Below are 27,927 nucleotides of genomic sequence, written 5' to 3' on the forward strand. Positions count from 1 at the left end.
TAAGTCTCACCATGTAACGAGTTACATGATCATCGCCAATCACAAACAGATAGGGTGAGCTACATAATAAAAGTACACTACACAATATAATAATAACCATTCAATCTTCTAAAAACTTTTAATACTCCCAAGTCTCACACCCCCGTCTTCATCACTTCCTTTGGACGCCTCTTGATTCTACACCATTTGATGATTACATTGATCGATCTTTGCTGCCACGAGTGTCTACTTGTCCCTCCGCCTCTTGATACTAACTGCAGTCCGTATTTATCCCCAAGACTACCAAACTCGTCGAATAACACCAAAGAGAACAATCTTCTGGAACCCATCCGTATGAGCCACTATCTTCCACACTACACTAGACTTCAGAAACCACCAAGCTATAACCTTGAGTAGCCACGTGTTACCCCAATACAAGTTACACTCGTAACTAGGCCCCTAGCAAAGCATCGCATCAAGACCTCCATCCAAAGTTGTGTAAAATCCTCCCCGCAAAGAACGTATCCCTTGAGTTGTGGCTCGAGATAGGGGTTAAACATGTGCATTCCTTGAGTTGTGGCTCAGAATTTCATCTTGAGTTGTGGCTCAGGATGACAGATGAACACGAGGAACTCTTGAATTGTGGCTCGAGTTGGCGAGTGTTGCCGGTGTAAGTGTGCGAGTTGTGGCTCGTACGGATGGGTCCAAATAGATTACCCTCCTCAGTATTTGGCTGACGAGTTTGGTAGTCTTGGGACGTTACAAATTATGTTTGTATTGGGAATTCCACCTGGCGTTATGGAGTGTGATCCGTAGCAGGTTTCTCGCACGTGTTCTACAAGTTGTGGCTTATAGGTGTGACAACAAGAGATCTTGAGGTATTCACCTAAAGATGTAGATCATGGATGATATGGTGGTGCCCATGTGGTAGTGAATCAACGGATAGAAATCCTTTGATGTGTCTATGTGCTTATATATTTGAATTATATAAGTGCGTTTTATATTGTAGCTCACCTTATCTGTTTGTGTTTGGCGATGATGGTGTATTGTGTTACATGTGAGAAGATGATGTTGCAGGTGGATCTGGTGAGGCATAGAGTCGGAGCGGGGTTAGTTTGGGAGAAAATTTTACCAGAGTTTTTATTATGATTTTGAATAAATTGTAAACTTGTATATTATTAGAGTTGAATGTTTTATTTGAATTTTATAAGTATGAATTTAAGATTATTTTACGATGAAATAAAGATTTAAATTTCCCATGTTTTTAGGAAATGGAATTATAATAAATGATGTTTAATATTATTTCTATTTTATTTTATTTAAATTCGTAATATCCAGACGAGATGTTACACCCTTAGGGGACTGATTAAGGAAATTAATATGTGTTGAATTAACATAGGTAAGTGTGATATTAAATTAAATCTGATCTAATCACCATTGATATAATTTTATTATTTAAAAGACTAAAATGCCCATAAATGTTGTACAGGTGTGTTTCATATTCTATTTAATGTTGCTAAAAATTAAATATAATTAAACATATGAATGTTTAAATTAACAAAACAATCAGCACAAAAAATAGTATTAAACATCTAAAAAATTTATAAAAATAAGCAACTAAAGTATTAAGTTTAGACTTCATCAAATTTTCTTTCTTTGGCCTCCCAATAATCTTTTCCAACATTCCTGTTAGCTTAACAATATCTCATGTATTAAAAAAGACAGACAATATTTAAATATCTAAGATTATTAATTATAAATACAGTAGAGATCTTAAAAATTATAAAGTCATTCTTATGTATCAGTACACATTATTGTCTAAAAATTTAAAAGGGTATTTTTGTCTTTATAAAATTTTTTATATGCATTTATGCTATCTTAATTAATGTATTTAATTATTTCAACTTTCAATGTAAGAAGAATGATGAAACCAATACCAATTAATTAATAGAGATCTTAGTCTCTTTCATATTAATTAGATAATAAATATACTTAAAAAGATATTAATTGGATAATAAATGTACTTAAATTTTTTATGAAAGAATCATTAATATCTTTGTGGAAAAAACAATCCCTCTCTTCTCACTTCATTAACATATTAATTAAAATAATTATTACTTCATTAATATATTAATTAAAATAATAATTAGATGCATATTAATGAAAATTGTAGAGAAGATAACTATTTGCTGAAATTCCCTAATAAAAGATATGAAGTACACATATTATTTAATTAATATAAGTATTTAATTTAAAATAAAATACAAGTTATTTTCAAATAAAGTCATGTTAAAAATCAATTCAATTGCTTACATCCCTAAGTTCATTAATCATTTACATCATATGAAATTTTATTAAAAAAATAAAATAAAAGAATACAAAGGATGGAAGACCACATCAAACTCATGATAAAATTTATATTCATGAGACATAGACAAACTATAACTACTATGGAAAAAAAATCTAAAAATCTAAATAAATATATAGAGTTAAAACATTAAATCACCTCTATTGTTTTCTATAAATGAAAGCTAAATTAGATAACTTATTAGCACAAGAATTTCCTTTATGAAAAACATAATAAACTTTAAACTACATATGCATACAGAGATACAGAGATGTAAGCACCAACGCCATCTCTCTCTAAGATTTCAAGAAACCACTCATTAATCCAAAAAAAAAAATATGACAGACTAAAGGAGAATCACTTTCCAACCAAAGCCTTCCAAAGTGAATATATTTAAATATATCTAATTATAAATTATTATAACTAAATTCTAAACAATTACAATAAAAAAAATCTTAAATAATTATTAAATATATTAATAAAAGAATTTAAAAAGTTTACATAAAATATATTAATAATTTGTTAATAAAATATTAAATAAACCTATTATCTAATTAATGTCAATTAAAACAAAATAGAAAGATAAGATAAAAAATAATTATGTGATAGATAATTAAATACAATTATCAGTTATTTTTTGACTAAATGGATCCCTACTCAATTTCTCCCTATATATATATATATATATATATATATATATATATATATATATATATATATATATATATATATATATATATATATTGTATGATGTGTGGATTAAATTGTATCACATTTCTCACAAACACACTCAAACATAAGAAAAAAAGAAGTCGAGAATGAAATTTGCTTTGAACGTACCAATGATTTTCATTGTGTTTTTCTTTTTGTTTCAAAGCTCACATAGTTCTAATTTTATCTCTAAATCTTGCAAGGAGGCCTCGAAGAGTGACCCAGAATTAAGGTATGATTTTTGTGTTACAGCCCTTGAAGAAGGCTCCTTTAACTTGCAACCACCACCCACCACCCTCGAAGATCTTGTGGGCATTTCAGTTCAACTTTCTAAGTCCAACGCAACCAACGTGCTTTCCATCATTTCAAAGCTCTTGAAGGACAAAAGTTTTGATCAATACGTGAAGCGATGCTTACAAGATTGCTCTGATTTTTACTTGCAGTCCCTTAAGTTGTTAGATGATGCTACCGTTGCTTTCAAGTCCAAGGATTTCCGCGAAGCTGCAGATAGGTTTAGCTATGCCACCACTCGGTCTGAAATGTGTGAAGAGCAATTCGAGGAAAGGAAAAGTGAAACATCTCCTTTAACAAGGGAAAACCAAGGAACGTGTAGTAGATATCTATGGTTAGATATCTACTACACGTTCACCAAATTTACTCATTTAACCCAACCTAAATTTTTGACACGTGTTAAATTTTTAGGTTTTTTCTGTAAAATCATTGTCCTTCTCTCTCTTTTCCGTGGCTGACATTTTCATTTTCACATGTGGGTTTTCCATTTCGCTTTCTCTTCATCTTCATCTTTTGGGTTTCTTCTGCTAGGTTTTCTCTTCTTCCAATTTCATTTTGCATTTTCCATTTTGTGTTTTCTCCATATTTATTCACCGAGTAATATTTGTGTTCGTTTGTGTTTTTTTAGAGATGTTTCCAACTTTTTTTTTTCATTTCTCTAGCTATCTGAAACCCTAAGGATCATAAATGGGGTTGATGGTGTAATTGTTCTTTTTTTGTGTTATCCTTTCTCTTCTTTCTTTTTTCAATTCACAAAACCCTTTCGATTCGTTCTCAAAGTTCGCCTTATTGTCTTTGCCACCATTAGCCAACTCCCTTTTATGTTTTCAAAAAAGTTTTTTGTCCCAATCCAAACATGTTCATTTCAGATTCATTTTTATTCACTTAATATTTGAGGTTAATATTTTGTTTCCCCTTCGATTGTGTAGGTTTTATAATTAAGGTTTTTCTTCAGCAGTGCAGAGTTTGATAAGGTAAGCTTTATTGTTATGTTCATCATTTTACTTGGCAACTTTTGTATAATATTTCATTACCATCTTACAACTTAGATTGTGGGTATGTTGTGAGGTTTGTTCATTACAAAGATCAAAAGCCACACACCCTTTCCTAGTTTGATATAAATCGCTCAAGAGCATGTGAGTCCCACGTCACCCACTAAGATAGAAGAGAGGATTAAGATAAAAAGATAAAATAAGATAGAAACAATAGTAAAGAAAATAGATTGATTCCATTGCCTTTTCAAATTAGATTCATCATCGGTTATCTAAAGATTATTGCTCAATTAATTATTGTTATAGATTTACAAATTAATCAATGCAAAGTCTCAATTAATTTGTTAGCGTTCTCACTTTCAACCAAAGTACAGTCTCAATTAAAAGTGAGAACTTTTAGATTATCCACAGTAAATTCAACCAAAGTATAGTCTCAATCGAATTTACTATGCCTAATCATGTCTATTCTTTTATCTCCTCTCCAAATAAAAAGCTTAATTAATCAAAGTAAAGTCTCAATTAATTGTAGTTAGAGCAAATACCTTTAACCAAAGTAAAGTCTCAATTATTGGTAAAAACTCATTTAATCACATGAAAGTTTCTAAATAAAATCAAAGTAAAGTCTCAATTAAATTTAAAAACCCTTGGATTCATATGATCAACATGCATATAGATTTAAAATCATTACTTCTTACGTGATTTATAGATAAAAGACATAGATGAATGAAAACCTCAACAATAATAAAAAGAACAAAGAAATTAATTCATTCTAACCTCAAAATCCATAATGAAATTACAATGGAATCAACCCAAGAAGTTTAGCAATCCATAGAATACAAAAGAAGAATAGAGAGAAGAAAAGAGAGAGAAAAGAAACGAAATTAGGCACCCCTAAGGGTTCCAAAACTCCAAAGTCTCGAACTTGTTTTTCTGCTTCTCCCTTGGTCTCTTTATATAGGAATTGGACTGGGCTTTTCAGTTACTAAAACCTCTCAAATATCTTTTAAAATAAAGATAAAGATAAATATTCAAAGATATTTGGAGAGATATAGACTATTTGATAAATATAGTTGGTTAATAATTTATGATATAATTAAATAAATTAATTATTTAAAGATATCAGATAAATTATCACCAAATAATATTTGTATTAATTTTCTAAATAGCCCATTTTCAATTTTGTAGTCCAATTTTGCAGAGACATCCAAAAATATCAATATTTGCAGTTAAACCCCTCTCCTTTGACCAGTCTTTGACTTTTTGACAAGATTTGACCAACTTTGCTGCCCCATTGACCAGTTGACCAGATTTGACCAGTTTGACTGTGTAATAGCAGACTGACACGTGTCATTCCCTTCTCTCTCCCAAAATTAGGGTTTCCGCCCCACACTCTTCTCCCTCCCTTGGCAGTTGGGCGGCTAACGGTGGTTGTACGAATTCTGGCGCGATGGCAGCAAGCTCATGGTGCAGATTCTGGTTCTCGCAATGCAGTTCGTGAATGAAGATGGTGGAGATCTGTTCTGCAGCTGCAAAGAAGGTTGCTGCCAGCGATTGAACTGTGGTGGCTCTACTCCAGATTTGCGTAGCTTGAAGATGATGGAGGATGGCCGTGACTGGCAGGTCTGTTCCGGCGAGAGTGGCGGCTGAGTAGGTGCATTTCGTTTCTGGTTCATTGTTGTCTGCTCCGAGAAAGTTGGAGGTGATGGTGGATGCGCTGGTCTCGCTGGAGCGTGAACGAAGTGTTGCTGCGGTGCTGCCATGGTTCGTGCTTTCCGGCGTGGTGGCCGTGACTGGTTGGAGGACGGACGGTGGCTGCCATGGTGGGAGAGGAGAAAGATTAGGGTTAGGGTTTCAGTTTAGGAGATGGTGACGTGGCAGTGTATGATTGGTCAGTTTAGTGAGTGGAGGATTATGACACGTGTCATCATGTGGTTGGACAAATTTGAAAGTTAGGGATTGTCACATGGCATGATCTGAGTGAGTTGGGTTTAAGTGATAGGAGGGGTGTAAATATACATATTAGGGAGTGCAGAATAGGTTTTTGATGAGACCCATTTAGAAAGAGGGGAGTGTATAAGTAATAAATAGGGGTGCAGAAATGATTTTTCCCCAACTTGTTGATTTTAGCCTTATTTAAAGGTGTTTTGTAATTTCAATCAATTTATTTTTCCACCTTTAAATAAGCTTAATATTAACTTCAACTGCATCAACAAACGTTAAAATATACAAAAATAATTTATGCAGCTAAAAATCACTTTTTAAGACATTTTTATCATACAAGTTCAAATAGCCTAATTATGATAATTGTTAATTAAATCATTCTTTAAGCACATAAATTCAATTAAATACTCATAATTAAACACTGAATGAGGACAAAAATACACACTCATCAGTGGCTAGGATCCAACAAATGGTATGTCTTATCTTTGGCTACTTTTCCCATCAATTGTATTTATGGGGTTGTCTCATTATTGTTGTGGGTTTAGTTGCTCCTATGATGTTTATTTTTATGGGTTAAAAAAAAGGTAAGATTATTCATTGTTAGTTTACTTTATTAAATTTATTTTATTGATTAATATATTTTTGTTTTATTTTAGGGGTTCAATTATATAATTTTGATTTATTTTCTCAATGGATTAACGTTTACTTATTTTGTGGTACATGTATAATATCACTAATTTTACTAATGGGTTAATGTAGTACTTATGGTTATGTTTGTTTTGTTAAGTCAGTTCTATGTTGCCTACTGTAATTTATAAAATCGTTTATCATTTATAAAATAAACAGTGTTTATCACCTATTTTTAGAAAATAAAGATAGTTATTTAAAAAATAACACATAATTAGCATACATAGGACTCAAACCTAAGTCCTCTCACACAATCAAAGTACTCTCAACCACTTAAGCTAGTACTTTTCCACAATACATTAAACAACAATTAATGCCATAAAGCGCCTTCTACCTACATTTATTAATTAATTAATTATTTAATTAATTAATTTTTTCGGGTCTTACAATTCACCTAAAGATGTAGATCATGGATGACATGGTGGTGGCCATGTGGTAGTGAATCAACGGATAGAAATCCTTTGATGTGCGTATGTGCTTATATATTTGAATTATATAAGTGTGTTTTATATTGTAGCTTACCCTATCTACTTGTGTTTGGCGATGATGGTGTATTGCGTTACATGTGAGAAGATGATGTTACAGGTGAATTTGGTGAGGCATAGAGCTGGAGCGGGATTAGTTTGGGAGAAAATTTTACCAGAGTTTTTATTATGATTTTGAATAAATTGTAAACTTTAATATTATAGGAGTTGAATGTTTTATTTGAATTTTATAAGTATGGATTTAAGATTATTTTACGATGAAATAAAGATTTAAATTTTTTGTGTTTTTAGGAAATGGAATTATAATAAATGATGTTGAATATTATTTCTATTTTATTTTATTTTATTTAAATTCGTAATATCCGGACGGGATGTTACACCCTTAGGGCACTGATTAAGGTAATTAATATGTGTTGAATCCTATAAAAAATACGTAGGTAAGTGTGATATTAAATTAAATATGATCTAATCATCATTCATGTAATTTTATTTTATTTAAAAGACTAAAATGCCCATAAATGTTGTACAAGTGTGTTTCATATTTTATTTAATGTTGCTAAAAATTAAATATAATTAAACATATGAATGTTTAAATTAACAAAACAATCAGCAAAAAAAAAATAGTATTAAACATCTAAAAAAATTTATAAAAAAAAGCAACTAAAGTGTTAATTTTAGACTTCATCCAATTTTCTTTCTTTGACCTCCCAAGAATCTTTTCCAACATTCCTGTTAGCTTAACAAGATCTCATGTATTAAAAAGACAGACAATATTTAAATATTTGAAATTATTAATTATAAATACAGTAGAGATCTTAAAAATTATAAAGTTATTCTTCTGTATCAGTACACGTTATTGTCTAAAAATTTAAAAAGGTATTTTTGTCTTTATAAAATTTGTTATATGCATTTATGCTATCTTAATTAATGTATTCAATTATTTCAACTTTCAATGTAAGAATGATGAAACCAATACCAATTAATTATTCTTAAATAGTGTCCTTAGGACATTGGTTAACATTCTCCTAATGTTAAATAGGGATCTTAGTCTCTTTCATATTAATTAAATAATAAATATACTTAAAAAGATATTAATTGGATAATAAATGTACTTAAAATTTTTATGAAAGAATCATTAATATCTTTGTTGAAAAAACAATCCCTCTTTTCTCACTTCATTAACATATTAATTAAAATAATTATTACTTCATTAATATATTAATTAAAATAATAATAAATAATAATTAGATGCATATTAATGAAAATTGTAGAGAAGATAACTATTTGCTGGAATCCCTAATAAAAGATATGAAGTACACATATTATTTAAAATATAAGTATTTAATTTAAAATAAAATACAAGTTATTTTCAAATAAAGTCATGTTAAAAATCAATTCAATCGTCTAAGTTCATTAATCATTTGCATCACATGAAATTTTATTAAAATATAAAATAAAAGAATTCAAAGGATGGGAGACCACATAACACTCATGATAAAATTTATATTTCACGAGACATAGATAAACTATAACTATTATGAAAAAAATCTAAATAAATATATGGAGTTAAAACATTAAATCACCCCTATTATTTTCTATGAATGAAAACTAAATTAGATAACTTATCAGCACAAGGATTTTCTTTACAAAAAACATAAGAAACTTTAAATTACATATGCATACAAAGATACAAAGATGTAAGCACCAACGTCATCTCTCTCTAAGACTTCAAGAAACCACTCATTGATCAAAAAAAAATATGACAGACTAAAGGATTATGTGATATATTAATAAAAGAATGAAAAAAGTTTACATAAAATATATTCTAAACAATTACAATAAAAAAATCTTAAATAATTATTAAATATATTAATAAAAGAATGAAAAAAGTTTACATAAAATATATTAATAATTTGTTAATAAAATATTAAATACACCTATTATTATATTAATGTCAATTTAAAATAAAATAGAAAGATAAGATAAAAAATAATTATGTGATAGATAATTAAATACACTTAACAGTTATTTTTTGACTAAATGGATCCCTACTCAATTTCTCCCTATATATATATATATATATATATATATATATATATATATATATATATATATATATATATATATTGTATGATGTGTGGATTAAATTGTATCACATTTCTCACAAACACACTCAAACATAAGAAAAAAAGAAGTCGAGAATGAAATTTGCTTTGAACGTACCAATGATTTTTATTGTGTTTTTCTTTTTGTTTCAAAGCTCACATAGTTCTAATTTTATCTCTAAATCTTGCAAGGAGGCCTCGAAGATTAACCCACCATTAAGCTATGATTTTTGTGTTGCAGCCCTTGAAGAAACCTCCTCTAACTTGCAACCACCACCCACCACCCTCGAAGATCTTGTGGGCATTTCAGTTCAACTTGCCAAGTCCAACGGAACCAACGTGCTTTCCATCATTTCAAAGCTCTTGAAGGACAAAAGTTTTGATCAATACACGAAGGGATGCTTACAAAGTTGCTCTGATTTTTACTTGCAGTCCCTTAAGTTTTTAGATGATGCCATCGTTGCTTTCAAGTCCAAGAATTTCTCCCAAGCTGCAGACATTTTGAGCTATGCCACCACTCAGTGTGTAATGTGTGACGACAGTTTCGAGGAAAGGAAAACAAAATCTCCTTTAAAAACGGAAAACCAAGTCTATTGGGAACTTGGTATAATATCTTTTAATTTCGTTGAGATGCTTCGTCAACATCGCAAAGCTTAAAGCATGTCATAGAATAATAATAATAATAATAATAATAATAATAATAATAATACAGGAGTGTTATTCCTTTTCTAATGGGATTATGTTATAAAAGTGAGTGTCATGCTTTTTTTTCCAACTTTTATTCCTTTTCTTTAGTGTAACATGCTACCGCCTCTATTAATTATTTATATAAAACCTGAAACATTATAATAATTAGAAAAATAAATAAATGAGATAAAATATATATTTTAACTAAAAGATAGAAAGATTTAGTAATTATTTAATTAAAAATAATAGATATTATTAGATACTATGACATATCCTTAAATATGGTTAGATATCTACTACACGTTCACCAAATTTACTCATTTAACCCAACCTAAATTTTTGACGTGTTATCATTTCTCTTCTTTCTTTTTTCAATTCACAAAACCCTTTCAATTCGCTCTCAACCCTCTCCTTATTGCCTTTGCCACCATTATCCAACTGTCTTTTATGTTTTCAAAAAAGTTTTTTGTCCCAATCCAAACATGTTCATTTCAGGTTCATTTTAATTCACTTAATATTTGAGGTTAATATTTTGTTTCCTCTTCGATGGTGTATGTAAGACCCGAGAAAATTAAATAAATAAAGAAATATTTATTTTATTTAAACGCAATTATAGGAATCTTTATAGTAATTGATGCGAAGAATTACAATAAAGGAATAATGCTAGCTTAAGTGGTTGAGAGTATTTGAATGTCTTGAGAATATTTGGGTTCGAGTCCTATGTATGCCATTAGTGTACCTATTTACTTGTTTTATTATTTTAATAATATACTTGATCCCATGGGGCGTGATAAGGGGAACTATCTATATTTTTCTTGTATATGTGGTGTGGTGATTCATATTATTGTGTTATAAGACTCATGAAGATGTTAAAGTGTGAGATTTCTTAGTGAATTGTTGATACGCAAGTGAATAAAGAAAATTTAGGATCTTTTGTCTATTTTTCTTTTGGGGGCTGGAGGTGTTTTCATAAGTGAATACGTGTGGAGATTTGGATTAGAGGGAACTGTGTGAACATGGGTTAAAAACGAAATTAGATAATGGAAGTGTAAAAGTTCATTAAGATTTGGAAAACTACATAGGTGAATTGGATGTAGTGGAAGCTTTATGAAAAGATACCTAAAATGAATTTGAAGGTGAACTGAAATTCTGGATTTCACGTAGATATATTATAGGTATTCATATAAAAATATAAAAAAAAAAATGAGTGTGTGAATTTATATATTCATTATGAAGAAATATAAACCACGTATGTATTTATATATTAAGTATGATCAGTGGATGTTTATGCGGTGGTTTACGGAATAATAATATATTGGGTAACTAGTGTCTTTTTTATAAAGTTAAAGTTAATATGGTGTTAAGCAAAAAAAATAAAAAAAATTGTATAATATGTATAATTTTTATAAGAATATATATTTTAGTAAGGTGATGCATTTGCTTGTTTGATATGGAATAATCTATATATCCTACTTAAAGTGAGGATGTCCTTTTAATATAAAGGTATTAATGATTTAAGATATATGGTATGAAAATTAACATTATGAGATATTTTTATTTTGTTTCTTTGGCACCGTTTGATGTACGAAATAGTTATACATAAAATATACTAACGAGATATATATATATAACAATTTTGAAGCCATTGAACTATTCGGCCACAGTATGTTAAAAGAGAAAACAAAAAGGTTTACGTAAAGGTATATAATAAAAATTATAGTATTTTGGATTGCTAAGTTGCAAGATGGTTCAACAGTTTTCAGTTTTTTTTTTTTTTTTTTGTGGTGCAAACGTTGATTTTTTTTTTAGCAATGTTGTTGTTGTTGGTTTATTTTCAATGTTGTTGTTGTTGTTGGTAAATGGTGTATTTTCTGGATGAGATAATTGATATACGAATTATTTATATATAAATGGATTCGGAAGTTATGTAAAACGATAATGGAACGTTTGGTAGCTTTGTTCTGTGAAATTTTGGAATGCTTAGCGTTTTAAAATAGGTATCTTGTGTAGAAAACGCTGATTTTCGCATTTTTTTTGGTATCTGACTCTCGTTGGGCGACTACGTTTTTTTTCTAATTTACGCACTCATATTAAAATTGATTTTTTTGACTCGTTAACCATTGGATTAAGCTCAAATTTGGATAGTTGGTCCTTAACATGCTATTCTTTATTTTGACCGGTCGGATCGTCAATTTGAGGTCTATAGTTTGCAAAATATGTCACGCATTATTGTAGTATTTTTGTCTTATGATGATAAATTTTCTTAGAAATTTTGGTGTAAGAATTGAATGGTTGGATGCTAGGAGCTGAATTAGAGTACCTAAAACCAGTAGTGTCACATCACTAGTGTAGCGTTTGGCGATGCAGAGTGGACCATTAGGCGATGGTAGGAAACAGGGAAGTCTTGTGTGTTGTGGTGCCCGACGGTGATATGGAACCGCCAAGCGGGCAGCACAGCCATTTCGCCTGGTGGCGTTTAGGCTGCATCAGGTGATGATGCAATGGCAGGGTGCGTTTGTGATACGTTTTGCATGGCTTGTTGTGTTGGTCCTGGTCTGGGATATGCTTGATATTGTCATGAGCGGGTAGGTTCATGACTGGTGATGAACACGTGATAATATGAGCGGGAAGGTTCATATTATGATGCTCTCATGCGAGGATATGAGCGAGGAGGTTCGTATGTTTCGTGCTCACACTTAAGAGCTGTTGCGAGCGAGGAGGTTTGTAGTTGTTGGATCACGTGTATTGGACTACGGACGGGGAGTTCCGTAGAGTCGGACTACGAGTAGGGAGGTTCGTAGAGTTGGGCAACGACCGGACAGGTTCGTGGAAGCTGTAAAACCAGAGAAAATTAATTAATTAATTAATAAATGTGAGTAGTGGGAGCCTTTATGGTAATTAATATTGATTGGTGTAACATGGAAAAGTACTAGCTCAAATGGTTTAAAGTACTTGTTTGTGTGAGAGGACTTGGGTTCGAGTCCTATGTAATGCTAATTGTGTGTTATTTGATCTGTTAATTTTAATAATATGTTTGATCATGTTGAGTGATAATATAATCATAGAATTATATTAATCATCACAAAACATGAATTGGTTAAATGGTTGTGTATTGAGTTGGCATTGGCATGGTCATGGGTTCAAACCTTGGTAGAACCATATTAAGCTTCTTTTTTGCCAAAATTCCTTGTGGCATGAAGGTGAAAGGGCATAGGAAGCCAAGAGTGGCTGAAAAACAACTCATAATGAAATTTGAATGGCGATTACATTCATTTTAATGCCATTTTCTTTTTTGGTCATTAACCACAATTAAGGACCATAATAAAAAGGCAAACTAAGACAATTGGAAGGGTTTTTTGAGATCGGTAAATTATAGTGTTGCAAGGTACACAAATTCAGAGGAAACAAAGTGATTAAAGAGTAAGCAAAGGAGCTGAATTGGGTTGGAGCCAAGGGAGGAAATTGGTGATCAAGGAAGAACTCTATAATCATCCATTTTAAAGCGAGAAATTCAGGTTAGGGGAGCTAGACTCCGTTATTTTTTTTCGTGTCGTTATTTTCTTGAGATGTAAGATGAATTGGATGCACATATTCTGCTTATTCATGTGATTTTTGTGTTTCTAAATTTTTTTCCAGAAATCGCCTGGCGGGTGATGAATTACCGCCAGGCGACACATCATTTTTGCATTCGTTTTGGGTTCCTGAAGAAGAACCACCTAGCGGCAGCTCCCTGGCCGCTAGGCGACACATAGCTGCAACCTAGGTTTTGGGTTTTTGGCTGAATTGCCTGGCGACGATGAACACCCGCTAGACGACGCGAGTGGATTTGACCCAATTTTGGTGTAATATATACAAGTGGATTCAATTGGAAATTATTAGAAGTCAGAATTCGATGTAGTATATATACTAGTGGATTCAATTTAGTGAAAATTGTATGAACTTGTATATTAGGGTTGATGAATTGGGAATTTCTATAGTGGTAGCAATCTAAGGGGAAAATGTGAATGAAGTCGTGAATGGGAAGTGTTAGGGATGAACCGTAATCCTAATAACTGGGATTGTATACTATGGAGTCTTAAATTGATGGAAATCAGAGTTATTGTGAAGGGGGTAAGGTTTGCAGGTGCAGGAACCGCCTAGCGGCACCCAATTGGCCGTCAGACGCCATACTAGAGTTGTGTGGTGTTCTGATTCACGAAAAACGTTATTTTTCATATTTTCACAGAACAGGAACCGCCCGACGCTGGGTTTATAACGCCAGGCGATCTAGAAGCGGCAGCGCTTGCGGTATGTATCCTCCGCCAAGCAATTTTGCTGCAGCAGATTGGTATTATGCTTGTTATGATGTGCTTAAAATTATTAAAGTTTTGTTGCTTATATTTTGTTTGAGCATGCTTGGGATGATCTATATGACTAGGGGATGAATGCACATGTGAGGTGCTATAAGGCCTGGAACGTTATAGATGGCAATGCCTTTCATTAGGGATACTCTAGAATGAGAGCAACCTGTGTGGAGTGTGCTTGAATCTGAACCAAAACCAGTAATGCGCAAGTACTGGTGTAGCGCCTGGTGGTGGTGATCGACCCACCAGGCGACAGCGTAGAAACAAGGGGTTCTGGATCACGGTGGCACTTGGCGATAAGGAGGGGTGCGCCAGGCGGAGTCTGCAGTTCAGTGAATACTAAGGCGCGTGGTGCTTGGCAGCAAAGGAAGTTCCGCCAGATGATAGTTGCAGTGGCAGTAAAGACTAAGGCACTTAGCACCTGGTGATACGTGTCCCCGCCAGGCAATTTTACTACAGCAGCCTTGGGTTGTTGATTTTATGTTCGTGATCTACAAGGCTTCTAGGATATCTTAAGGGTCTGTTTGCTGGTGTTCCTTGAGTTGTGGCTCGGAACGTATCCCTTAAGTTGTGCCTCAGGATAAGGGTTAAGCATGTGGTATTCCTTAAGTTGTGGCTCGGAATAACATCTCTTGAGTTGTGGCTCGGGATGGCGGATGAACACGAGGAACTCTTGAGTTGTGGCTTGGGTTGGCGAGTGTTGTCGGTGTGAGTGTGGTTGTTGTGACCAGTACAGATGGGTCCAGATAGATTGCCCTCCTCAGTAATTAGCTGATGAGTTTGGTAGTCTTAGGACGTTATGAACTATGTTCGTATTGGAAACTCCACCTGGCGTTACGGTGTGTGATCCTTAGCATGGTTTCCCGCACGTGCTCTATCGGTTGTGGCCGATAGGTATGGCAGCAAGACACCTAGAGGTACTCACTAGAAGATGTAGAACACGAATAACATGGTGGTGATTGTGTGATTTGTATATTTGTGCCATATATATATATATATATATATATATATATTGTTATCTCACCGTATCTACTTGTGTTTGGCGATGATTGTGTACACGGTACATGGGAGCAGATGATGTTGCAGGTGGATCTGGTGAGGCTTAGCAGCGGAGCAAGGAAAACTCATGGCAACAGTTTTGTAGAGTTTTATCATTTATGGTTTTGGAATAAAGATGTAATCTATTATGAGACTGTTTTGATATTTTATTGAATTTTGAGAAGATTTGAAATTAGAGTTATTTTTATTATGAAATAAATTATTTGAAATTTCCCGCATTTTTGGGAAATGGATTTAAAATAAATGTGATTTTATTTTCTTATTTTATTTTATTATTTAAACCCGTAATATCCGATCGGGATGTTACAGAAGCATTGGAATCCCTAAGACCAGCTTGAGTATGTACCTTGTATAGTGCAGTGTGCTTTTGTTAATTTTCGTTTTGATGTTGTGATGTGAGACTTGGACTAAGAGATGTTGATTGTGTCATGAGCGGGTAGGTTCAATGATGGTGGTGAACACATGATGATATAAGCGAGGAGGTTCATATAATGATGCTCTTGTGTGGGGATACGAGCGGGGAGGTTCGTATGTTTTGTGCTCACACTTGAGAATTGTTGCGAGCGGGGAGGTTCGTAGTTGGTGGATCACGTGTGTTGGACTATGAGCGGGGAGGTCCGTAGGGTTGGACTACGAGCGGGGAGGTTCATAGAGGTGGGACCACGAGCGGGCAGGTTCATGGAAGCATCATATATCCTGAGTCCATGGTCAATTATTTGTGTGACTTGTAGGTTTAAAAACCTTGGGATAATAAGGTCTTGGTCAAGAATTAACTAGAATAAAATAGTTTGGTGTATCTTGATTTTATTAATATATATATATATATATATATATATATATATATATATATATTAATTGTTTATGAGTTCACCCTTTCTGTGTGTGTGGCGATGATCGTGTGACTTGTCACACGGGAACAGATGACGTTCCAAGTGATGTTGGTGAGGCATAGAGCTGGAGAGGGGCTAGTGTGGGAAAGATTTTTATGGAAGTTTACTATCATTTTAATTTTAGATTTTTTTTTAACCACATTTTTTTACTAGATATGAACTAGTATGGATTATTGGAACACTGTGGTTTAATTGGATGAGTTTATTAAATGTTTTTAGTTTCCCGTGTTTTGGGAAAGACATTTAAATAAATGTGACTTTATTATTTCTTTTATTTTATATTATTTAAAATTAGTAATATCCGACCGAAATGTTATAGTGTAGGGTTTTATAATTAAGGTTTTTCTTCAGAAGTTTAGAGTTTGATAAGGTAAGCTTTATTGTTATGTTCATCATTTTACTTGATTACTTTTGTATAATATTTCATTACCATCTTACAACTTGAATCGTTGGTGTGTTGTGAGGTTTGTTCATTACAAAGATCAAAAGCCACACACCCTTTCCCAGTTTGATCTAAATCATTCAAGACCATGTGAGTCACACGTCACCCACTGAGGTATCCTTCGCTACTTTTTCCATCAATTGTATTTATGGGGTTGTTTCATTATTGTTGTGGGTTTAGTTGCTCCTATGATGTCTATCGTTGTGGGTTGAGTTTCTCAATGGATTAATGTTTGCATATTTTGCGGTACATGTATAATATCACTAATTTTACTAATGGGTTAATGTGTTCTTATGGTTATGTTTGTTAGGTCAGTTCTATGTTGTCTAGTGTAATTGATAAATTACTTTTATTTTTCTATTTTTTGTTACTTTCTATTTATTTTTCAAGCTATAGTATGAGCAATTAGAATTGAGATTTGTGTCAAACATTTAGGATTAAGGAACATAAAATGAGTTAATGTAGTTCACATGGTTATATTTGTTAAGCCTATTCTATGTTATCCCGTGTAATTGATAGAATACTTTTATTTTTCTATTTTCTATTCATTTCTATTTCTATTTGTGTTTTCAGGCCACTTATGAGCAATCAGAGGTGAGATTTATGTCAAATCTTTATGATTATAGAACATTTAAATTTCTTTGTACTCCTTATTCTTAAATATCTTTGGATTCTTTAAGATTTGAATTTAAATGTGTACGTCTTTTGATTTATATATCTAAAATTTGCAGTACGCATTTGCATTTAAATTTTTGGGAGCTATTTAGATTTTAAAACTATTTTAAGTTGCCCTATTGTTATATTTTTAGTTGTTTGGTACATTGTTATGTTTAACAGTTATTTATGTTTTTTCAAATTATAGTTGGGATGGAAACTAGGTTAGTATAATCACTTGTCTCTTGAGTATGATTTTTTAAATATGGTTTCTGCTTTTATTTGTTTGTTTTTGAAAGTTTTACAATTTTGTTAGACATTGTTCCAAATTGATGTTTCACACGAGGGATTGTTTTTATGCTTTAAAAATTTAATATGAAAATTTGATGATAATGTTAAGAGATTTAGTGTTTATATATGTCATTGCGTAATTTAATCTCTTAAAAATAGGACATGATGTCCTTCTAGAGAGACATTATTATTTAGATTGTTTACTTTGTATTGGCTATGGTTAACTTTATTATTTTTTTAAATTAATGTTTAAGTTATTATTTGATCTCTTTATTATTGTTGATGGAGATTGTGAAATATAACTATATTTTTATTTTTATCATTTATTTACCTATATTGTAAGAAGAATTTGACTCATTCTAAGTATACTTTTAACATGTTTCAATCTTTAGAGCAAACCACAAACGAGGTGCTTCGCCGAGGTTGACATGGCTTCGTCCAGGTCTCTGAAAATCAGCCATGAAGTATATGTCTTGATTTGTGTTCATCTATACAAGGTTGTTTGATTTACCAGTGATTTTCTACTTCATGTTTATTGAATAAAATTTGAAGACTTTCTACTTCATTTTCTTCTTCCTGTCAAGCTTTATTTCTACCAAACCATCGTCTTGTTGTCTCTCTTCAGGTTTGGAACTCTATATATTAATATTGTGTTGGGCATAAAATATGTTAATACTTGTCTAATTGTTTTTCTCTTAATATACTTATTATAAGTATCTCTGCGGATTATGTTCTACTTGCTCTCATGTCACTTAGAGGTAAATGAACCTCTTTTCTCATTATAGTTATCTTGTAATTTTATATCAGATGATTTCTGAACAGTTTCATAATCAATTGAAGTTCCAATAAATATTTGCCAATTTGTCTGCAAATCTCGAATCTAAATTCTAATTGATTAAATAAAGCCCAAAAGTGTTGATAGAATAGAATATGTATTTGATGTTGTTTCAAGGATGAACAATTGATATTGACAAAGCACAGTAATCAATTTTAAAGTAATCTATTAAAGAATAAATATTAAAGAATAAAATATGTTGTTATTTCATTTAACACAATATAACACAATATCTAAGAAGTATATACTAAGACTTATATTTTAATCAATTAAAACTGTAAATCTATAATGATATACAGGGGAATTTTCCTTTTTTTTCACATTTCAAAATATCAATTTTACCCTTTAAATATAATAATTTATTAAATTTTTAAAAATTGATTGTTATTTTTACAAGTTTTTTATAAAATTGACTATCTTTACTTCTTTTCTTTTTTTTTATTTATCAATGATTATTCTTTTATCTGTTCTGATATATTTCACTTTATTATTAATAAATATAAGTTTAGTTTATATATTAACTTAATAACATTACAATATTATCACTTACTAATATAATATCAGGCTAGTAATTATTAAGTCTATTATAATATACTTGTCTTTTATTTATATCTTAATTAGTTAAACCTATATATAATGATTAAATCAATTATATTATAACATGTCTTCTATATATATATATATATATATATATATATATATATATATATATATATATATATATATATATATATATATATATATATATATATATATTTTGATACGTAACTACAAACGATTTGTATTATTTAACTATGTTATATAAAACATGTACAATTACACATTATAACTAATTCAAATTTTATTTGATTTACATCAATACAAATTTAAAAAAAAAAATCTTAAAACCAAATATTGTCATTTTAAATATATTGTTAGTGTGAAACATGTATCACAGTATATCTTTTTGTAATACTAAGATACTAATTTTGCTTTTCTAACTAATAGAAACTATAAATTAAAGAATTCAAAAAATAAAAATAGCACGACTCGTGCGTACGCACGGGACTAGTTTTTATATATGGTTAGATAATAATAAATGATAATTAATTAATTGAAAAAGGTTTATTTAAAAAGTTAGGTTAAAATATACATTTGGTCTACATTATTGTTCAGTTGTATCAATTCAGTCATAATTTTTTTTTTGTTCAATCAGGTCTCAATTCTCATCAATTTTGTTCAATTTGGTCATTTTTTACTAATATTGTTTAAATAATTAGTGGTAATGAAGAATGTTAGTCACGTGTTACTTCATGAATTTTTCATTTACTTTTATTTTTTATTTTTAAATTATTTTAGTTTTTTCTCATTTTTAAAAAATCTCTACGTGTAAACTCAACTGCATGTTTTGTGTTAAATTCAATATTTTATACTTAATTTGATTTTCAAATACGTTATTTTTGTTCAATTTAGTCTTAATTTTTTTTAAATGGAACAATTTGGTCCCTTTCCACATTGAAACCAAATTTCATTTTTATATAAATGTTATAATAATGTTTTTGATAAAATTCACATTTTTATTAAATGTTTTTAGTTTAGGATTACAATTAGTTTAAAATTAGATCAAAAATTTTAAGGATGAGGACTAACACCATTGATATAAAATTTTAAGAGGTTAAAAATCAAATGTGATTTTAAAATTTTGAGAGGTTAAAAAACGAGGAGTAACACCATTACTTTACGTGATTATATAATTTATAATTTTTAAAGGGACAAAATTGTTCCATTTTAAAAATGGAGACAAAATTACTCCATTTAAAAAAATGTGACTAAATTGAACAAAAATAATAAATACTAGAGTCCACATAGGCACTATAGTGTAAGGCCCACTAAATTCTTTTTTTCTTTTTTGCCCAAAATTAAAAGGGATGCCCTAATGTAATGGGCCTAAGGGCTGGCCCATTGGGGATTTAGACCCTAATCTGCCCTAATTCCATTCTTTCATTCACTTTCCAAAAAACACGTCTCCTTGCCTCCTTTGAGCAACCGCCACTCTCTGCTAGGGTTAGCCGTCAACCTTCCTCAAGCTAGCTCAAGTCAAGTTTCCGCTCTACGTAAGTCACTCCTCAGCACATGATTCCCCTTTTCTGGGCCTATTTCCATTTTTACCGTTAGGGTTTGGTAATAACTCGTTCCTTTTTTTGTTTTACCGTTCGTTTTAACTCTTTGGCCATCCTTAGGATAGTCGTGCTCTCTGTGTGCGTGTCGAAGTGTCCCGCTAGCTTGTTTTCAGGTACGAGAGGCTAGGGTTCACCCTTTTCTTTTGTGTTGTGTTGATTGTGCTACTGTTTCATCATTTTAATATGCTTGGTGTGTTGGTGTGAACCTGTGTATGGTAGTATTGAGCCATTTGTGACCTGTTGAGTGTTTGTGCACGAGAGAACAGCAGTGAGCACTGGTTTTCTCGCCCAAGCGAGCATGTCTCACCTAGGCAAGATCAACAAAGGCTCGCCCAAGCTGCTTCACGCGAGCGGTCGCTTAAGCGACCCACGTTGCTCCTAAGCGAGCAAGCATCTCGCCCAAGCGAGAGGGGTCTCACCTAAGCGAGATCCTGCGTGAGGCTATTGTTCCCATTTTCGAGCCCTCGCCTTGGCGAAGAGGGCTCGCCTGAGCGAGAGCCTCTCACCTGAGCGAGACCCTTCAGCCTGAGCGAGGAGCTAGGCGAGGCAGTGTGATGTGTGATTGTTTTCCTTGAATCTTGGATGGTTAATGCTTGCTTGGATTGGAGTATTGTGTTAAATGCATGAGACAAATAAAGATGCTTGAGTGATGTGATTCATGAATTGTGAATAATGGGTTTGGCATGAACTTAGCATGTGATCTTAATGAGGAGGTTGGTATTAAAGTAACATGGTAACGAGATGAGTTAGAATGGGAATACTCATGGATGGAGTATGATGAATTGGTATGGATTTGATCTGAAACATGAAAGGGATTGGTAATAAAGGTTGACATAATATATGTATATGCATGATAAATCTTCCTTGATTGTTTGGGTATGATTGGTCAACGGTCAATGCATAAATCCTTGAGATCTCTAGGTGGGATCTCAGGGTCGTGCTTCAGTGGTCGGAACGTAATTCCATGGCCTTTGTTAGTGGGTGTCCTTGGTGGTGTCCCATCTATATGGTCTGGTAAGGATTCAAGGTAAGGTTGTATCCTAACACTCTTGTGGTCAGAGTAACAGGAGGTCTGAAACTCATTAAGGGCTAACCTTGTGTGTGAGGGAATTGATTCATTGTAACACTTGTAACACATAGCTCGGGGGTGAGCAGAGGTATCCACCAAAAGTGCAAGCATCCGTTGAATCCGACCAGACTGTATGTATCCAGATAAGTTGAGTCGAGTCTTAGTGTATTGGTTTGAGAGTCATAGCATGTTTGGATGTTGTATGTATAGTTGACTACGAAAGTGTATCTGATTGCATGAAGAAATTATTTTGTGCTCTAGCTTACCCTACTTTTTGTGGTTGTATGTTCCGTGGTGTGGTCTTTTCTTTTGCAATGATCATCAACTTGTTGATGTGAGCAGAGGTGAGAACTCCCCGAAATAATCAGGGTGATGGAGGTTCCACTGCATAGTCTGCTTGGACTGGATTTGCAACTTTATGGACTTTCTTTCTGGGCTATGGCCCATGTACTAGTCTATATTTTAATTTCCTATGTTGATTCTGTTGCACCTTGTATTTGTTTTAGTTTTGGGCATCGTGGTGTGCCTAGGATAATGTAGGGTTTGTGTTTCAGACCCCAGGACTGCGCTGCTATACTATTCGTGTGTGACGTTTCTTTTAATTTTGCTTATTAATTAAATGGAACGTTACACTATAACGCCTGTGTGTATGCATTTTTTAGATATGAATGATAATATGTTAATAGTGTTAATAGATGATAATAGTGTAATGTTATTAAGTTAATATATAAAATAAATTTATATTTATTAAAAATAAAGTGAAATGAATAGAGAAATTAATTGTTGATGAATTAAAAAGAATAAAAAAAAGATAAACAAATTTATAGAAAATAAGTAAAAATAACCATTAATTTTAAAAATTTTAATAAATAATTATATTGTAAAGGATAAAATTAGTATTATAAAATGTAGACACAATAAAAGAAATCATTTTTATATATTATTATAAATAAAGATCGAGACAAAATTGAATATAAAACATTAACACCTAAAAAATGTTTATCATTTATAAAATAAACGGTGTTTATCACCTATTTTTAGAAAATAAAGATAGTTATTTGAAATGTGACGCGTGGTAATTACTTCATGTACTCCCATATTTTCTTACTGAACCTCATACTTTTATTAAAGTCCAACTTTTTTGCACTCATATTTTCTTTCACATCATACACTCTGTTTTTCTTATATAAAGACAATTTTTATATAAAAGTAATGAATCGTTATTTTAGATAATAAAAGTAAAGAAATCAATCAATAAAGAAAAGGAACAAATTATGTTTTACATTTTCAATATAGTAGGGATAAAATTTGATCAAATTTTGTAGGGTTTTTTTTTAGTAGTTTTAAAAAAAATTAAAGCTGTCTCCATAATTTTAGATAAAAATTAAACCATAACTTCACTATTTAACTTCTTGAACTGGCAGAGGAATGTTTATAAAATAATTTATTGGGTTTAACATTTTTTAGTCACTACTTATTTCCTCTTGTGATTCTGTTTGGTAATTGACTTCTAAAGCATTATCATAGAGAGCAGAAGAGTCCTTCTGTTGTTTTCCTTTTCTGCAAACAATTGTGTTTAATCGTGGAAATCGAAAAGATGTCTTGAACATCACAATACAATATATATATATATATATATATATATATGACATGATTTGTATAATTCAAAAAATATATTTTAGATTGCATAATCTGAAATAGAATTATAAATTTATTAATATATTTTGAATTTAAATAATTTTATATTATATATTCTAGAAATATACTTCAAATTAATTCAGAATATATTTTGGGATTATGCAATTAATAAACATATTTCGAATTATTCAATGCATAATTCAATGCAGAATATACTTTTAGATTGAATAATTTGAATCTAGAAATGTTTTTCGGATTGTAATCTAAAAAATTCACTTTTGGATTATCCTATGTAAAATAAATCTTTATTTGTAAAATCAATTTTTAAATTATACACTCCAAAGTTTTTTAAACCATAGAATTTGAGTTTTTCAGACATATTTGAAGGTGCAAAAAGGTATGGAAGTACTAAAAGAAATTGTCATGACTTCATTGCTTCAAGTTGAAAGGTTTTCATACAATGTCCAAGACCTTTTGTCAGAGGTAATTGTTAATAACTAATCCAAATTTTCGTAAGTAAAAAACACATTTAAGGGAGAAATTAATACAATCTCATACGAAGACGAAAATTGTAAACTAACATACAAGCAATGAAGAGAAACTAGAATCAAAGCACAAAAGTTCAGCAAATTCAGGTTGAGCAACTAAATGAATTTGCTTCTCTCGCTAGGAAAATTTTAGTGATAGATAGTTTTATGTCTTGTGTTAAATGAATTTTCCTTTTCTAGTTCAGCTTTCTTTTATATTTTATCGCCACCTTATTTCCTCTTTTATTCGTAACTGTTGAACCGAAAAGAACGTTAGTTAGATCAGTGAGTGGTTTGTACTATTTATAGATATATGGTTCATTCATTTATGCATTTACAAGCCTTGCAAGCTATAGGAGAAATGATTTATATTCAAACAGAAATGTCTGTTGATCATCAGCAAAAGTGAAATGTAATCATGCATCAGATTTGGAGAAAACTAGATCACTTGGTCACAAACAAGTCACACGAATGATAATGAGGGACACAGGTGAAGCAAACGTTAACTGTCGGTTAAGAGAATATTTTATCCTTCGTGTCCAAATGAAAAACCAAATTGCCAACTATAGGAGATGAACATATATACCTATACAGGAGATGGCATAGAACTTTGTGCTTCTTTTGAGCTCTTCTCAGATTTGTGCTTCGATTTCTTCTCCTGCTTCTTTCCCCTGTAAACCAAGTCACAAAGTTATTATATGACACCAAATTATCCCTATATAATATTTTGTTAAGTGGAAGTGTTACGTACTCGTCATGAGAGCTAAAACCCCAACAAGACGTCAGTTTTCTGTCAATATGATTTTTTACCTTTTTAGAAGGAATCTCGTATTTGCTAACCTGCATCTATTTATGATAACCAATGCCCCAATGGTCCATGTTAAACAAAAGAAAATTGGTTCCCGGCTAATACAAAAATGTTGCTTTGAAATTAAACATCATTTGGTCAGTTCAATGAAAAACATCAGAATGAGGACCAATTACCCAAGAATCGATAGCATTCAGTGATTCAGAAAGTTCGGACATTTTATGCATGGAACTCTGACGGCCAAAAATGCTCCTGAGATAACTGCAATTAAGCGCCAGTGTAAGCAAATACACAAATTCGGGTCAAGATACTACAATATCATACTCCACGAGGCCATTTCGTTATTGACCTTGTAACAACAAAAGGGAAAAAACCAAGTGGAAGGATCAGAAAGCAATAATAAGTACCTATCAAAGTCAATAACTTTATGGATTGCATTTGCATTTCGTAGAGCAGCCAAGGCCAACTGTGTCACAAGACAGACAGGTGTTAGATTTTGGAGTAAAATAATTTAATACAACGCTAAACTAGAATATTGAAACTGGCTTGACCAGAAAATGTTTGGTTTAGTTTGAAATCAGTCCTTGAGAAGTGTAGCCAAGGTTTTCCGTTTTCTGATGATTAAGGAAAGCAAAGACAAGCATATTTCCAATTTTGAAACAAACAACTAGAATTTAAAAAATATTGGTTAATCAATTTTATGTAATGTTAATAAAAATATGGACTTTTGATATTTACACGTTAGTTGTCCGAGAATACCTGACCAGGAGGAAATAAAAGTGATGCATCTGTAAACATCATTTTATCAACTTCCAAGTCTGCTTTTTCTTGCAAAGTCTATACATCAGAAGAAAATTTACCATACGAATGTTACAAGAAAAGCAATAAGTTTGTTAACATGTCTAAGTTAAAGAGGATGCATAGAGTATTATATACCAAGGGAAGAAGAGTAGTTAAACAAAAAAAAAAGTATGGTTCCATGAGAGAAGGAATTAAAGGAACAACAACTATATATTGGAAGTTCATGTTCATCCGACAAGTGTTAGATGTGGGAATAGCCAATATGACAATAATAACATTGGACAATAGGATTAGTACCTTGAGTCTTGGGAGCTGATCATCACCTTCATAGCAATGGCAGAATTCCTGATAAAGCCCACAGTCACAATTTTTGGCATAAAGTAAACCCAATGAAAAAAAAACCACAGCTGATATCAGCCAAGTCGTATGCAATTACTAATCCAGAAGAAAGATAAAGCACAAGGATTTATTTTGACATGCATCAATGGTTTTAAAATAACATTTTAAAAGTTCCTCACAGCCAAACCTCCATATTGTTTATGAAGCCTTCAACTGCGCGATATGGCGCATAAACAATAAGATCAAATTCCAAACTCTGCAAAACAAGGGTTTCACATCATAGATGAACAAAAACAAAACATAAAACTTAGATTACTTTGTTATTTGAGGCATGTACATACCTGATAGACTATCATTTCGTAATTGAGAATCATTTGATGATCCTGTAAAACCACGGACTTACTAAGCTCCTCGGCTGACACATAATATTCTTCTATCTTACAAGCAGCATATATGCATGCCAACCTGTGGAAAAGTTTGGTATGAGATATTGAGAAACTAGCAAGTAAATAAACACTTGAAAATAGATAAGTCAATCAAATAAATGCAACAATGACTTTAATGAAGTTTAGACATATAAACACAGGTAATCAATCAAACCAAATCAGAAAAAGTAAATAACTGGCCCAAAGAATAAAAAGTCAAAACAAAATGACTAATCCACACCACACAAGCAATGACCCAGAAGCAATCATTATAACTAATTTCAACATGTTCAAATAAATTCAGTAGTGAATTCACTATATCGATTGATGAATTTCAATTCCGACTCAATGTTGCCAAAATACAAGTGCAATACATCCTAGGTTTAGAGGTCCTCATTAGACTAAATTAAAACTTACATTATATACTTTGGCTGATGTTCCATCACCGACCATCGCAGATAGAATCTTTTAAAAAATATAAGGGCCGTTGCCTGTGTATCATGAACCATTTCAAAAGATTGACCATAGAAAACAGTGTTGCTCCAATCATCTCATTAGCACATAATGCTTCAAAATTACATTTAAAATATATAGAGAAAGGCTCGCATACCTGGACCTTGCGAGGCAAGGGGAATTTTTTACATACATTATGCACGTTGCTTTCATAATAGACCCTTACACATTTTTCTTGTTCAATACTAAGAGGTTTTGTCCGAGAATGCTTTTCAGCTGACATAGAATACTACCTTGTGAACAATAGAACATAGAAATCCGAAAAAACAAACAGAGGAACAAAAACCTATTGAAATAAATAGAGATAATAAAGACAAGATGCTAAATTCATATTGAGGAAAAAAAAAATAGTCATATTTACAGAAATAACATTACCACCGTCCTTTGCGGTGTTGCGGGGTTCAGGATATGTTAAAGACCCATTACCATCTACTTCCATTAGAGTTGCTCCATACTTATTTTTGGAAAAAAAAAAAGAAAAAATAGTAGTCATCGGCGGAAACATTGTTCAAGAAAAAATGATACAGTTCATTAGGTTAAAGCATACCTCCCCTAGAATTTGTCTCGCTCTCTGATTAGCTTCTTCATATTTCTTAACCTAACAGAATAGATATAAGAAAAATGAAAAACAGTAAATTGTACACTAAGTATAGCAGAAAATAGAATTTCTCATTTTCCTTGAAGCCCCTTTTGTGCAGAAAAACTTAGAGTAGCATCAGCTGGAAAAACGAATGTGACTATGAATGTTGATTTAATTGAATAGCAAAGACACAAAATAACAAAACAAGTACCAGAGTTTGAGAAGTGAAAATCCATTTGGCTCGTTGCGTAGAGGTCAGAAAATCTGCCATGCCCAAATTAAAATGTACACACACGTTGGTCGTGTGATCGTGCTAAAAACAGTTCAGA

General features: G+C 31.8%; 3 protein-coding genes across 4 annotated transcripts; 2 read left to right on the forward strand and 1 right to left on the reverse strand.

Moving 5' to 3' along the window:
* Window positions 1-3,097: 3,097 nt before the first annotated feature.
* On the forward strand, window positions 3,098-3,801 carry LOC146883870 (putative invertase inhibitor). The gene has a single exon (XM_085666067.1). The coding sequence runs from the start codon at window positions 3,145-3,147 to the stop codon at window positions 3,784-3,786; it is 642 nt and encodes a 213-aa protein (XP_085522193.1). The 5' UTR covers window positions 3,098-3,144; the 3' UTR covers window positions 3,787-3,801.
* A 5,779-nt stretch (window positions 3,802-9,580) lies between these two features.
* Window positions 9,581-10,244, forward strand: LOC114164795 (putative invertase inhibitor). Its single transcript, XM_028049560.2, has one exon. The coding sequence runs from the start codon at window positions 9,635-9,637 to the stop codon at window positions 10,193-10,195; it is 561 nt and encodes a 186-aa protein (XP_027905361.2). The 5' UTR covers window positions 9,581-9,634; the 3' UTR covers window positions 10,196-10,244.
* Window positions 10,245-24,560: 14,316 nt separating this feature from the next.
* Window positions 24,561-27,927, reverse strand: LOC114164369 (cyclin-H1-1-like). Of its 2 annotated transcripts, XM_028049014.2 has the most exons (13): window positions 27,810-27,927; window positions 27,566-27,616; window positions 27,394-27,472; window positions 27,116-27,234; window positions 26,923-26,996; window positions 26,422-26,545; window positions 26,268-26,336; window positions 26,039-26,086; window positions 25,700-25,777; window positions 25,348-25,406; window positions 25,117-25,201; window positions 24,884-24,978; window positions 24,561-24,803 (listed from the first exon to the last, which is right to left on the reverse strand). In XM_028049014.2, exons 1-13 carry the CDS (start codon window positions 27,867-27,869, stop codon window positions 24,719-24,721), a joined length of 1,026 nt encoding a protein of 341 aa, XP_027904815.1. In that variant the 5' UTR covers window positions 27,870-27,927; the 3' UTR covers window positions 24,561-24,718. The 2 variants fall into 2 exon arrangements, with proteins under 2 accessions (XP_027904815.1, XP_027904818.1); XM_028049017.2 differs by lacking the exon at window positions 25,700-25,777.

Source organism: Vigna unguiculata, chromosome 9 (assembly GCF_037176805.1).
Source record: "Vigna unguiculata cultivar grain cowpea cultivar isolate G323 ecotype 2 chromosome 9, ASM3717680v1, whole genome shotgun sequence".
In the NCBI taxonomy this organism is placed as follows: Eukaryota; Viridiplantae; Streptophyta; class Magnoliopsida; order Fabales; family Fabaceae; genus Vigna; species Vigna unguiculata.